The sequence below is a fragment of the Gobius niger genome, assembly GCF_951799975.1.
Source record: "Gobius niger genome assembly, chromosome: 16".
NCBI lineage: Eukaryota > Metazoa > Chordata > Actinopteri > Gobiiformes > Gobiidae > Gobius > Gobius niger.
The window spans coordinates 28,717,026-28,732,457 of NC_136867.1; the positions used below are offsets into that span (position 1 = coordinate 28,717,026).

General features: G+C 41.8%; 1 protein-coding gene across 2 annotated transcripts in view; it reads right to left on the bottom strand.

Moving 5' to 3' along the window:
- Window positions 1–1,239: 1,239 nt before the first annotated feature.
- Window positions 1,240–15,432, bottom strand: part of syt16 (synaptotagmin XVI) — a 33,555-nt gene continuing 19,362 nt past the window's right edge. For both annotated transcript variants that reach the window (XM_079573488.1, XM_079573489.1), the window contains exons 5-9: window positions 14,062–14,333; window positions 12,321–12,504; window positions 12,079–12,256; window positions 1,800–1,915; window positions 1,240–1,592 (exon numbers count right to left, since the gene is read on the bottom strand). In XM_079573488.1, the coding sequence (XP_079429614.1) occupies window positions 1,395–1,592; window positions 1,800–1,915; window positions 12,079–12,256; window positions 12,321–12,504; window positions 14,062–14,333 (948 nt within the window). In that variant the 3' untranslated portion in view covers window positions 1,240–1,394. The remainder of the gene's footprint in view (window positions 1,593–1,799; window positions 1,916–12,078; window positions 12,257–12,320; window positions 12,505–14,061; window positions 14,334–15,432) is intronic.

The following is a 15,432-nucleotide window of genomic DNA, read 5'->3' on the forward strand; positions in this document are numbered from 1 at the left end:
CCCTGACTTGTGGGAGGGCATCTGACTGAACAATGTGCAATAATTGGGTCACTCGAGGCGACGCTGCAGGTGATAAGGGACAAAATAAATCTAAATAATGGATGGAGCCAGGTTTAAATGTGTGGTTTTATTTTGCTGATATATTAATTACAAAGATTATTTCTCAGGATATGTTGGATCTTGTTCAGCTTTCGAATAAACTAGTCATTTGTGAAAACATGGGGGAGCTGACATTGCTGTGACACCGCCCCCTGGTGGCCAGGGGCGGCTCCAAGAGACACTTAGGATCATTGATTCTAATGGGACTTCAAACGTCCCAAGAACAGCTTAAAAGCCTGGCTCTTTTCCTAAAAATCGCCATGACCCATGTGACCCATGTGACCCATGTGACCCATGTGACCCATGTGACCACGGTGGGGGAGGTGAAATATTTTTAACCACGCTGGTTCTTGTTTAAAAGCCAGAAATTTTTAAGCATTTCCAGTACATTGACTGGCTCCAGAGCCTGTCAATCAAGCTCTGGAGCTCTGTGGAGGCTCCGCCCACCCCGTGAGTGCGGGGCTTCCCGCCTTTTTGCTCTTTTAACCTCTTAACTTTGCTCTTTTAACCTCTTAACTCCCACCTGAACCGAGAGCATTTTCTCCAGGTCAGCTTTACCTAAATCCTGTTGGCCAATGTAACGCCTCATTTGAAAGATCTACAAAACTCATCTGAATGGATCTTTTTCCTCACGTCATCAGATTTTTTTTCCCCATCATTTTTTGGAGGGTTTCAACTCATTTTTAGTCAATTTTCTGCCACTTTTTTGTAAATTTTTCGTCATTTTTTTGTAAATTTTTCGTCATTTTTTTGTAAATTTTTTGTAAATTTTTTGTCCGTTTTTAGTCACATCTTCATCATTGTTTTCGTCTCAATTCTGTCGTTATTTTCTCACCTTTTTACAGAAGCTTTTGGATTGGGGTAGAGCCAAACTGGAGAAAATGTGCTCGGTTCAGGTGGGAGTAAAGGGAAGAGGCTTCGTAGGAGGAGACAGACCACATTACTCGGGAACCCTTTTCAATCAATGGGGCTGAATGGGACCCGCTCATCTTTATTATGTTATATCTGTGTTAAAACTTCTAATTCTTTCAAAATCTTGTTCAGTCACAGCCTGTAAAGTGTGGAGTCTGGTGGAGATGTTGTTTACGAGAATAAAAACCTCATTTGGACAAAACGGCCCTAAAGTCTCTTAACGTTAAATCCATGTTTTCACCTGCAGCGTCTCGCCCTGAACATGTAAACGTTTGGTTCTCGCGCCCCTCGTCAGACGAAAATGCCCAAAAAAGAAAGTGTCTGTCCTGCGCTCATTCCGCCGCCTCCTCCTTTGGGCCTGGCGGTGCGGGAGGGCATCCGGCTCAGCCCTCCAGCAGAGCGTGCCAGCGGCAGACCTGCTGCCCCTTGGCGTCCCTCATGTCGGCCCAGTGGCTCTGCTCCTCCTCGCCGCTGCTGTTCTGGCCCAGAGCCACCCAGCCCACCATCTCCTTCCGCTTCATGCTGCGGCGGCTGAAGATGGAGACGAGCAGCGTCACGTCCGACAGCTGGAACAGCGCCACCTGCAGCGCAAAACATCAAGCTGTTAATTTAGACGTGATTTGATTTAGTTTGAGTCAAGATGGATGGATGGATGGATGGATGGATGGATGGATGGATGGATGCATTGTTGGATGGATGATGGATGGATGGATGGATGGATGGATGGATGGATGGATGGATGGATGGATGGATGGATGGATGGATGGATGGATGGATGGATTGAGGACCTGGAACATGAAGGTCTCCTTGTAAACAGGGTTGGGCTGTCCGCGTCGCACTGACGTCTTACAGCGAGAGATCTCCTGCCCCATGGAGTTCAGGAGCGAGAGGCGCCCGTACGTGTCTGCAACGACAACACAGAGAAAAGTCTTTTAAATTATTAAAAGAAAAACACATTGACATTCATTTCTTTCTTTATTTATTGTTTATTTTGTGAATGATCAGGTAAATAAAAAGAAAATTAATCAAGTAAAAAAAGTAATAATTATTCAATGTTCATAAATAATTAAGGTCCCTGTTCTGCCGAGATTAACTTAATCAAAGAAACTGGAACTAAATAAAAACTACACTAGACTTAAATGTAACCAAATAAACAAAGAAACTAAATGATAATAAAGACGGAAACACTTTATAAAACCTACACCTTTTTCAGCCTCAATAAAAGACAAATTAACACTTAATTCATCGTGAACATTCACTCATAAGTCATTAGTGAAGTATGACTAACAATAACTAAACCACTACAGTTAATGCACTAATGCCTAACTAATAATGGAATAGTTCTCCACATACTTTACAAATACATTGTTAAGTATTAATGAAGTGTCAGTCACACTTAGCTAATGAATAATGAGTGAATGTTCATGATGAATTAAGCGTTAACTCATCAGTCATTAAGGCTAAATAAGGTTAAGGTTAATTATAAAGTGTCCCTGGATCTGCCAAAAATAAACTTAACCAAAGAAACATGAACTAAATACAATAAAAAAAACTACACTAAACCTAAACCTGAACTACACTAGACTAAAACGTAACCAAATAAACTAACAAACTAAATAACAATAAAGAAAACTGACATTTTATAAAAACCTACACCTTTTTCAGCCTTAACAAAAGACAAATTAACACTTAATTCATCGTGAACATTCACTCATAAGTCATGAGTGAAGTATGACTAACAATAACTAAACCACTACAGTTAATGCACTAATGCCTAACTAATAATGGAATAGTTCTCCACATACTTTACAAATACATTGTTAAGTATTAATGAAGTGTCAGTCACACTTAGCTAATGAATAATGAGTGAATGTTCACGATGAATTAAGTGTTTACTCATCAGTCATTAAGGCTAAATAAGGTTAAGGTTAATTATAAAGTGTCCCCGGATCTGCCAAAAATAAACTTAACCAAAGAAACTAGAACTAAATTAAGAAAAAAAACTACTCTAAACTTAAACCTGAACTACACTAGACTAAACTAACAAACTAAATAACAATAAAGAAAACTGACATTTTATAAAAACCTACACCTTATTCAGCCTTAATAAAAGACAAATTAACACTTAATTCATCGTGAACATTCACTCATAAGTCATTAGTGAAGTATGACTAACAATAACTAAACCACTACAGTTAATGCACTAATGCCTAACTAATAATGGAATAGTTCTTCACATACTTTACAAATACATTGTTAAGTATTAATGAAGTGTCAGTCACACTTAACTAATGAATAATGAGTGAATGTTCACGATGAATTAAGTGTTAACTCATCAGTCATTAAGGCTAAATAAGGTTAAGGTTAATTATAAAGTGTCCCTGGATCTGCCAAAAATAAACTTAACAAAAGAAACTGGAACTAAATTAAGAAAAACTACACTAGACTAATAATAAAGAAAACCTCTGCAGAGACGAACCAAATTATATGAAATAGAGATTAAATAAACCGAACAATATGTAAAGATAAAGAAAAAAAAAGATAATAACTAAATAATAATACTAACTAACTAACTAACTAACTAACTAACTAACTAACTAACTAACTAACTAAACTAAACTAAACTAAACTAAACTAAACTAAAAATGAAATTAAGCTCTGAGCCGCTGTCTAATAACACGGCTTGTCCCATTTGGAGAAGAATCGCTTCAGTCCAGACTTTGGCCGGTTCTTGAAGGCGTTGAGGCGGATGTTCAGGTGTTTCACAGCATCCTCCTGGAACTCCATGGTCTTTGTTCCCACGGCAGCGAGTAGAACCTCCAGGGAACCTCCGTACTCGTGGATCAGGTCCCGGGCGGCGGCTTTGCCCAGCTTCTGAACGTTCTTCGGTTTGAGGTGGACTCCTTCAGGGACTTTGAAGTGGTCCAGGGAGGCCTTCACTAGCAGGTCCACCAGCTTGTCATGGTAGGACCTCAGGTGGGCCGGCCGATCCTTGAGAAGTTTCTTCACCATGACCCAGATCACGGATCTCTCCAAAGTGCGGTCGGAGACGGTCTCAGGAGCTTCTGTGGAGTCTTCGTCACACAGATCTTCTCTGGGATCATGTAGGATTTTGGACTCAATTTGATTTTCTGGGGCGGGATCTTGGCTCTCATCCAGGCTTTGGTGGCCTTCAGAGCAGACGTCATCAGGGCATGAAGGCTCCTCTGGACTTTCGAAAGAGTCTTCATAGATGTCAAAGAAGTCATCTGTGTGTAAGAGTTCTTTGAGCTCTGAGTCTTCACCTGGCTCCTCTGTTGTGAGGTTTTCATCCACATCTTCTAGACTTTCAGCCCACAGTGGACTGTTTAATGCGAGATTCAAAACCTCCTGAAGAATCTGGTGGCCGTCAGAGATGGTGTCTTTGGGCCTGGTCTCGTTTTGAGTCTCAACAAGACTCTCTGCGCTGTTAGAGTTTGTGTTATCGTCCTGAATGTCTTGTTTTTCTGGACGTGATGTCTCTGATGGACTTTGGTGGCCCTCAGAGCAGATGTCTTCAGGGCATGAAGGCTCCTCTGGACTTTCCAAAGAGTCTTCATAGATGTCAGAGATGTTGTCCACTGAATCATCTTTGTGGGACAGTTCAGGGATCTCGGTATCTATGTGTTCTGTGGCAAGATCTTCATCTTCTCGAGCTTCAGCCCACAGTGGACTGTTTAATGCGATGTTAAAGATCTCCTGCAGAATCTGGTGGCCGTCAGAGATGGTGTTTGTTGGATGTGAGAGATCTTCCTGACTTATCTCCTCTAGACTTCCGACATCAAGTCTAGTTTCCGAGTCTACTGAAGAATCAGGGTCTGTCTCCACTGAGTGGTCCGGGAGAATCTCTCCAGCTTCAGTGGTCTCTGTGACTTCCTCCTGACCTTCTGGTTCTGTGGAGTTTTCTGGAAGTTGGGTTTTCTCTGGGACCGTGGCATCCTTTGCGGTTTGTGTGTTTTCATCCAGATTCTCTTGTTCCCCTAGACTTTGGGTCTCTGACGGACTTTGGTGAACATCAGGGCTGCTGTCTGATGTCTCTGGTATTTTCTCCACACTCTCGCCTTCTGGGACTTCCACTGGGCTTTGGAAGAGCTTTGAAATCCCGTCTAACCAGAGATAGTCAGCGCATCTGGAACTGTTTAAGTAACAGGAGAAATCTGCTGAACTGAGCTCCTCTGAGGTTGGGCTGGTCTCAGAGTATGACCAGAGCAGTGGGCTTTGGTCAGGATATTCAGTGTCCTTCAAACTGTCTCCAAAAGTGTGGACTACTCCGGGACTGGTCTCCTCGGGACCCTGGTCGAGGAGTCCAGTCTGAGAGTCTTCTGAAGTGCCTGAGTCGTCTGATGTTGCAGTGGACAGTGGAGCGACATGTGGTTCCTCTGTGACAGACTCATCCACATCGTCTCTGGGTCCCTCTGGCGTTTTGACCTCTGTTGGTTTCTCTGGTGCCGTAATGTCATCCAGTCTGTTCTCAGAGGAGCATGTTTCTCTCTCCTCAGGCGTCTGCTCACTCTGAGACTCTGAACCGTGTAGTGGACTCTGCTTTTCGTCTGCCTGGCTCTCGCTGTGTTCATCTGAATCCTGGAGGTCTTGGGAGTTCACCTCTGAACAGTCGAGGTTCTCTGCTCGCTCTTGTGAAGGTGACGTGTCTTCTGAACACTGCTCTTCTCTGGGGTGGGGTTCAGATGTGACCTGATGTTTTTGGGAAACGTTCTCACTAAGAAGTTCCTCCTCTGGGACTGTGAAGCCCATGGTGAGGAGCAGAGCTGTGGAAGCTCTCTTTTTCGCCTCTTTCTTTGTACAGCCTTTTCCCGTCGCTCTGAACTGGTTCAGTGACGCCTCGATGGTGAACATGTAGCTGTTGTTTTCCAACGCTTTCTCCTCCAGCGTGCGGTACACAGCGTACTTCTCCCTGCGGAGCATTTGAAGCTCTGACAGGCGAGAACACGGATCTTTTCCTAAACCAAAGTCCGGCCCCATGTGGACAGGCGTCTTGTTCCTCTTGGATGTTGGTGGGGCGGTTGTTTGGGGCTGGTTCGCTGTATCTTGCTTCTGCAGTGACCTGTCCACTGGAGTTGGCTCCTCTCTGAGCGTCTGGAGAGGAGGGGAGCTGGTTTGTGGGGCAGTCAAGTCCAGAAGGTCTGTTTCTGGGACCTGGTAGCCCATTTTCTGGAGCAGAGCTGTGGACGCTCGTCTCTTTGCTTCCTTCTTAGTGGAGCCAGTGCCGACAGCGCTGACCTTGTCTAAGGCGGCTTCGATGGTGAAAAGCAATTCTGCTCCTTTGATTTGCCCATGGATCTGGCGGTACGTCGCGTACGGCTGTTTACGAACCATTTGTAGCTCGGACAGACGCATCGATGGGTCCTTTCCTAAGCCGAAGTCTGGACGATCGTGGGGCTTAGGGCTAACCGTGCCGTTCTCCAGTTCTGTGGGGCTTTTGTCGACGGATGAAGACCTTTCCGTTTCTGTGGGCCTTGTGTCGACAGTGTTTTTGTTGGAGTTGGGAGCTAAACTCTCCAAATTCTCCAACATCTGGATAGAGGCCTCCTCCCGGGCAGCCGTTAGGCTCGTCCCTCGTGCCTCTACGCAGAAATCCCCGGCCTCAATACGAGAGAAGAGGTTATCGGGGTCGGTCGTCTCATACGACTCCTTTAAGTGCAGGGTGAGATTGCACTCTTTTGCCCGTGTGACGAGGGCGATGAAGTATTTGCCTGGTCGACCCTGGTCGAGGATTCCAGTCTGAGAGTCTTCTGAAGTGCCTGAGTCGTCTGATGTTGCAGTGGACAGTGGAGCGACATGTGGTTCCTCTGTGACAGACTCATCCACATCGTCTCTGGGTCCCTCTGGCGTTTTGACCTCTGTTGGTTTCTCTGGTGCTGTAATGTCATCCAGTCTGTTCTCAGAGGAGCATGTTTCTCTCTCCTCAGGCGTCTGCTCACTCTGAGACTCTGAACCGTGTACTGGACTCTGCTTTTCGTCTGCCTGGCTCTCGCTGTGTTCATCTGAATCCTGGAAGTCTTGGGAGTTCACCTCTGAACAGTCGAGGTTCTCTGCTCGCTCTTGTGAAGGTGACGTGTCTTCTGAACACTGCTCTTCCCTGGAGTGGGGTTCAGATGTGACCTGATGTTTTGGGGAAACGTTCTCGATGAGAAGTTCCTCCTCTGGGACTGTGAAGCCCATGGTGAGGAGCAGAGCGGTGGAAGCTCTCTTTTTCGCCTCTTTCTTTGTGCAGCCTTTTCCCGTCGCTCTGAACTGGTTCAGTGACGCCTCGATGGTGAACATGTAGCTGTTGTTTTCCAACGCTTTCTCCTCCAGCGTGCGGTACACAGCGTACTTCTCCCTGCGGAGCATTTGAAGCTCTGACAGGCGAGAACACGGATCTTTTCCTAAACCAAAGTCCGGCCCGATGTGGACCGGCGTCTTGTTCCTCTTGGATGTTGGTGGGGCGGTTGTTTGGGGCTGGTTCGCTGTATCTTGCTTCTGCAGTGACCTGTCCACTGGAGTTGGCTCCTCTCTGAGCGTCTGGAGAGGAGGGGAGCTGGTTTGTGGGGCAGTCAAGTCCAGAAGGTCTGTTTCTGGGACCTGGTAGCCCATCTTCTGGAGCAGAGCTGTGGACGCTCGTCTCTTTGCTTCCTTCTTAGTGGAGCCAGTGCCGACAGCACTGACCTTGTCTAAGGAGGCCTCGATGGAGAAAAGCAAATCTGCTCCTTTGATTTGCCCATGGATCTGGCGGTACGTCGCGTATGGCTGTTTACGAACCATTTGTAGCTCGGACAGACGCATCGATGGGTCCTTTCCTAAGCCGAAGTCTGGACGATCGTGGGGCTTAGGGCTAACCGTGCCGTTCTCCAGTTCTGTGGGGCTTTTGTCGACAGATGAAGACCTTTCCATTTCTGTGGGCCTTGTGTCGACAGTGTTTTTGTTGGAGTTGGGAGCTAAACTCTCCAATTTCTCCAACATCTGGATAGAGGCCTCCTCCCGGGCAGCCGTTAGGCTCGTCCCTCGTGCCTCTACGCAGAAATCCCCGGCCTCAATACGAGAGAAGAGGTTATCGGGGTCGCTGGGAGTCTCATACGACTCCTTTAAGTGCAGGGTGAGATTGCACTCTTTTGCCCGTGTGACGAGGGCGATGAAGTATTTTCCTGCCTCCATGTTAACGACTTTGAACAAGGCAGAACGAGCGAAGAATGTCTTTAGCTGAGAACGGTTTGTAAAACGCGAGTGTTCCTGTGAAAGCAGTGTCCGTTTGGAAAGGCTGTTTCGAACTGACGTGTGATGTGTTCAATCTCAAAGGTGTCGGGTGATGACGGAATGATGACCTCACCGTTGCTCCCGGCAACAATGTCAGAATACAGGAAGTAGACCGTGCACGGAATGTTTAAGCTAAGTTTGTGCTACTATAGAAACAGCTTTGGAATCGCCCATATATGGTCATGTTCGAGGCAGCCAGAGGGAAAACAAAGAGAAAAAAAAAAAGCTAAATAAAGATACAGACACATTGAGAGGAGCAAAGTGGGCCAACAGCCTGTTAATACATAAACAAAAACTGACTATGCTAACCAGGAAGTTAACGTTAGCTGCTACATGCTAACGCTAACTAGGACTGCAGAATAAAACATCCACATGGGCCCGATTTTGACTTGACTTTATTTTACTGTGATAAATGTTTATAGTTCGCCACAAAACAGCGGAAAAAAAAGTGGAAAAAAAAACCCGCTGAGACTAAACCTCTTTCCTCCTCATCTAGGCCACGCCCCCTTTTATGAAACATTGCTCTCTAAAACCATCTTATCTCCAGTTTTTATGTAAATTGAAAATAAAATGGGATTAAATTCTTCCATTTCCTTCTTCTTTTCCTCACTTGTTTCACTACTATATTTTTCATAATAGTCCAGAACTTTACTTTTATAGCAGTAGATGCACCATTTTTGGGTAATGGGCCTGATAAATAAGTATGTTCAGTAAGTCTCTGCTGAGTTACACAAATATTGATTGTGGTATTCCAGAGTTTTTTGTAGTTTCTCACACATCTTGGGACCCGGAAGTAGAGCTGTGCCGCTCTGGCACCGACCAGTTTGACAAACCACTTCCTCCCATTTTTGTCTCATCTCTTCTCGTCAACGTAAACTCATAAACGTCTCGTCATTAAAAAAAAGTGCGTCAAAGTATTGATATTGTTATAGTCTTCGTTGACGAAAATAACACTGATGCTTTGTTTAGGTTGTGATAATAGCTTTTGATAATAGAGCTCCACAGTCCCGCCTCCTCTCCGGTCTGGAAGTAAAACTCCCCTTGCTTTGAGACCGTTTTGATTTGGAATAAAGTCTTTAACTCCGTAACTCCGTCAGCTTGGGCTGAATCCAGCTCTGTGGTTCTAAAGCGGCCGCAAAGTCAGACGCAGGTGAAAAAAGCACGTATGAGATCGATCTAGTTTATGAAAAAATACAGTTTAACTACGAGCCTTCGTCCTAGAACTACATTACCCAGGATGCTCGGGAGTCCCATGATCTACTACGAGGCTTTTGATTGGTGGAGCTTCACGTTCCCACACGTGTTTATTTATTGTAATGTAAACAACATATTATAAACAATGTATTAAAACATTATGCAGGCAGATAGTTGACGTTTTATCCATATCTAACACTGAGAGTAAGAAAAACGTCAAAAATGTTCCCAATGATCCAATTAAACAAACCACCAATCATTTTTATTCCATTTAGCCTGATTCAGATTGTTTAATAGTGAAATAATATAAAACTTTTGTCTGCAAAGTAAAAGAAACTGGCCGTGTTTGCTGAAAACCTGGTTGCCTTGACCAGGGGGCGCGATGTCGCAATGGTTCTTGGGATACGGAGTTTTTATAGTCAGGAAGTGAATGATGTCACAGCCTTGTTCCTTTGCCTTTTCTTCAACATGTCGTCTTCTTTTTGGATTGAAATGTAACATTTTATGGTCACGAATTGCTACAGAGCTGATTAGCTTTTGCGCTGACGTTAAACTCTTAATATTTGAATTTTTGGAAAATCGACGGTCGTGTAGACGGGGATTTTTTGCTTCCGGAGCAACAAGACCACGAGGGGCGGGACTGTGGAGCTCTATAGGTCTTGATAATAGGTTTTGATAATAGGTTTTGATAATAGGTCTCGATAATAAGTCTTGATAATAGGTCTTGATAATAGGTTTTGATAATAGGTCTTGATAATAGGTCTTGATAATAGGTCGTGATAATAGGTCTTGATAATAGGTTTTGATAATAAGTCTTGATAATAGGTCTTGATAATAGGTTTTGATAATAGGTCTTGATAATAGGTCTTGATAATAGGTTTTGATAATAGGTTTTGATAATAGGTCTCGATAATAAGTCTTGATAATAGGTCTTGATAATAGGTTTTGATAATAGGTCTCGATAATAAGTCTTGATAATAGGTCTTGATAATAGGTTTTGATAATAGGTCGTGATAATAGGTCTTGATAATAGGTTTTGATAATAGGTTGTGATAATAGGTCGTGATAATAGGTCTTGATAATAGGTTTTGATAATAGGTTTTGATAATAGGTTTTGATGATATGTTTTGATAATAGGTCTTGATAATAGATCTTGATAATAGGTCGTGATAATAGGTTTTGATAATAGGTTTTGATAATAGGTCTTGATAATAGGTTTTGATAATAGGTCGTGATAATAGGTCTTGATAATAGGTCGTGATAATAGGTCTTGATAATAGGTCTTGATAATAGGTCTTGATAATAGGTTTTGATAATAGGTTTTAATAATAGGTCTTGATAATAGGTTTTGATAATAGGTCTTGATAATAGGTCGTGATAATAGGTCTTGATAATAGGTTTTGATAATAGGTCGTGATAATAGGTCTTGATAATAGGTCGTGATAATAGGTCTTGATAATAGGTCGTGATAATAGGTCTTGATAATAGGTCTTGATAATAGGTCTTGATAATAGGTTTTGATAATAGGTTTTAATAATAGGTCTTGATAATAGGTCGTGATAATAGGTCTTGATAATAGGTCTTGATAATAGGTCTTGATAATAGGTTTTGATAATAGGTTTTAATAATAGGTCTTGATAATAGGTCTTGATAATAGGTTTTAATAATAGGTCTTGATAATAGGTCGTGATAATAGGTCTTGATAATAGGTTTTAATAATAGGTCTTGATAATAGGTCTTGATAATAGGTCTTGATAATAGATCTTGATAATAGGTTTTGATAATAGGTCGTGATAATAGGTCTTGATAATAGGTCTTGATAATAGGTCTTGATAATAGGTCGTGATAATAGGTTTTGATAATAGGTTTTGATAATAGGTCTTGATAATAGGTTTTGATAATAGGTCGTGATAATAGGTCTTGATAATAGGTCGTGATAATAGGTCTTGATAATAGGTCTTGATAATAGGTCTTGATAATAGGTTTTGATAATAGGTCTTGATAATAGGTTTTGATAATAGGTTTTGATAATAGGTCTTGATAATAGGTCGTGATAATAGGTCTTGATAATAGGTTTTGATAATAGGTCGTGATAATAGGTCTTGATAATAGGTCGTGATAATAGGTCTTGATAATAGGTCTTGATAATAGGTTGTGATAATAGGTCTTGATAATAGGTCTTGATAATAAGTCTTGATAATAGGTCTTGATAATAGGTCTTGATAATAGGTCTTGATAATAGGTTGTGATAATAGGTCTTGATAATAGGTCTTGATAATAGGTCTTGATAATAGGTTTTGATAATAGGTCTTGATAATAGGTCGTGATAATAGGTCTTGATAATAGGTCTTGATAATAGGTTTTGATAATAGGTCTTGATAATAGGTCTTGATAATAGGTCTTGATAATAGGTTTTGATAATAGGTCGTGATAATAGGTCTTGATAATAGGTTTTGATAATAGGTCTTGATAATAGGTCTTGATAATAGGTTTTGATAATAGGTCGTGATAATAGGTCTTGATAATAGGTCTTGATAATAGGTCTTGATAATAGGTTTTGATAATAGGTCTTGATAATAGGTCTTGATAATACACTGGTCGTACCCGGGGGTCGATTGAGGGCCAGGTTTCGGAAGTGGCTTCCTTTGACGAGCTCCACAGACATGCGTCCCGTGGTGGCGTTGTACGACAGGCCCAGCAGCAGCTCCGGAGCGCCCCCGTGTGTCAGGGACTGGGTGGAGGAGGCGCTGTCCGGGGAGAGAGACATCTCCGAGCCCATACTCTGCAAACACCAGTGGAAAAAAGTCAGCTCCAGGTTTTCAGAGCCGCTCCGGTCCTGGGTTTACCTTGATGTTGCTCCTCGGCTGCAGCAGCAGAGTGGTGGACAGAGCCCCTCCCTGCGGGTCCAGCTCCGACAGCCTGAGGATCTTCTCTCCCATCATCCTCTCCCTCTGTATCCTGCCCCCTAGAGCGTAGAGGCGGAAGCGCAGCGCCGACACGTGGAGGTCGCTGGGCTCGATGCGGCTGAACCTGGAAGTGTTACATTCGTGTGTGACGAACTTTAAGAACAAATGTGTATCTTCACTGTTTGACTTCAAATATATTCCTTTGTGGAAGACGAACTGACTAAACTTTAGGGCCGCTTTCTCCAAATTAGGTTTTCATTCAACTCTTTAACAACATCTCCACTTTCAGGGTCCTTTATGCAACTTTTTATGCAGAAAAAAAGTTGATATTTGTGCTGCTCGATTATTGAAATAATAATAATCACGATTATTCAAACGATTATTTGGGGCCTATCAAATCAAAAAACTATGCTGAATATTTTCTGTTTTCTGAACAGTCATGAAAGTACAAATGATTTTCTTTTCAGTTAGAAATCTCTGTTTCATACATACATGCCCCCTGCTGGCCAGTCCTGTGCAATTAACCCCTTAACTCCCACCTGAACCGAGCACATTGTCTCCAGTTTGGCTTTACCCCAGTCCAAAAGCTTCTGGAAAAAAGCTGTGAAAATAGCAACAAAACTGAGACGAAAACAATGATGGAAATGTGGCAAAAAAGTGAGAAAACATTGGCAATAAAGTGACGAAAAATTGATGAAAAAGTGGCAAAAATGTGACAAAAAACTACAAAAATGTGATAAAAATTGGACAAAAAATGGACAAAAAATGACCCAAAAAAATGACAAACGTGATAAAAAATGGACGAAAAAATGACAAAAAATTCACGAAAATTTGACTAAAAAATGACAAAAAATTGACTAAAAATGTGACAAAAAAATTACAAAAAATTACAAAAAAATTACAAAAATGTGACAAAAATTTGACAAAAAATATGACAAAAAATGTGACAAAAAATGACACAAATGTGATAAAAATTTGACAAAAAATTGACCAAAAATTGACAAAAAATGACAAAAAAATTACAAAAAAGTTACAAAAATGAGTTGAATACCCAACAAAAAAATGATGGAAAAAAAATCTGATGACGTGAGGAAAAAGATCCCCTCGGTTCAGGCGAGAGTTAAGAGGTTAAACTGAGCAGCCTGATGACATCATCACACAGCGCTGTTTATTTTTAGGTCTTAATTAAATGAAAATCAAACAAAACAAAACCGAAAACAATAAATAAACATTAGTTTTGTTTTTTTTTTCATCTTTTTATTTTTTTCGATTAGGGTATTTTTGTAATTGTTTAGTGTAATAATAGAAATCGTAATTGAATTTCGATTATTTGCACAGCCCTAATTTGTGCGTATTTGATCTTGTAGTGACACAGCGGCTGTATGAGTGGTCAGCGTGGTGCCTTTACTGTCCATCACAGTGGTCTCTACAACAACTTAAAAATAATATTTTATTATATACACTATACACATGTTTGTAACAAAATAAAACCATACATGTCAACCTGGCTCTATCCATTAGGTTGTGTCGCATTTTCCCCCCCTAATATTTACAGTATATCAGTGATGTACAGCAAATGTTTTAAATGAATATCTCTACATGAATTGTTTCCCTGTTCACTCGTGTCTCGCCTTCACTTGGACTTGAGAAACATAAAAGCACAAACATGGTGGTCTCTCACCTGAAAGTCTCGTTGAACTCGGGACTGTCCCCTTTCTGCACGGACGTCTTCTGCCTCTGCTTCCTGGCGGGCAGCAGCACCATGTGGATCTGCCAGGAGTCCATGCCGCTGCGGGACTTGTCGGGCAGGTCCCGGACGGCGAGGACCGTGACGGAGATGCGCTCCTGCTCCGGGCTGTAGTCCAGGCTCAGGCCCAGGTCTGCGCACTTGGACACGGGGAGGCGCAGAGACGAGGGGTCCGACGGGGCGTCCAGGACCGGGGGCTGCTCCAGCTGCGAGGGGGAGGAGGGAGAGGTTAGGGTCCTCACGGTCTCGGAGACGGCATTTCAGAGCTTTTCATGCCAATTTACAACAGCAAACTTGGACAGAATTAGCCATCTCACGTCTCACGTAATATTTTCTAACCTGCTCCAGTCACATCTGAACGTTTACTCGCTGCTCCTTACGAAATCTTGAGCTATCGTTTCATTTCTGTGGGACCTGCTCATTTTTAATGGGAAGAGAGAGCGGACAGGAAGGACAGCGTCTGGTTTACTGTCCAGGCGGAAATCACGTGGGGTCCCATTGACTCTGTGCATTAAGCTAACGGTAACCTCGCCGCCCAAGAAACAACTTCCGGTTTTGCTAACACGGCAAAATAAAAGCACCGTCTCATTCATTGGTTCGTTCGGCAGTTCATTAGTTCAAGGGAAAATAATGCAAGAAAGAAGAAATGAAATAATGCAAGAAAAAAAAAAAAAGAAATTGAATTTTTTTTAAATTAAAATGGAAAAAAAACCTAAAAAAACATGTTTTTTTTCAATTATGCTAATTTTTTAATCGTTTAGTGTAATAATCGAAATTGTAATCGAATTTCGATTGTAATCGAAAATCAAAATTGTAATCGAATTTCGATTAATTGCACTGCCCTAATTTAATGATATGCTTATGTAGCAAGTACCTGCTGAACTAACGAATGAGACGAGCTTCGTGCTTTTATTCTGACGTGCTGGAACGGAACCGGAAGTTACTCCTCACGTCATCAGATTTTTTCCCATCATTTTTTGTTGGGTATTTAACTCATTTTTGTAACTTTTTTGTCATTTTTTGGTCATTTTTTGTCACATTTTTGTATTTTTTTTGTATTTTTTTTTAATCACATTTTTGTCATTTTTTTGTCAAATTGTTGTAGTTTTTTTGTCAATTTTTTATCAATTTTTTGTCATTTTTTGGTCACATTTTTGTAATTTTCTGGTCACATTTTTGTCATTTTTTGTCATATTTTTTGTCAATTTTTTATCAATTTTTTGTCATTTTTTGGTCACATTTTTGTCATTTTTTGGTCACATTTTTGTCATTTTTTGTCATATTTTTTGTCAATTTTTTATCAAT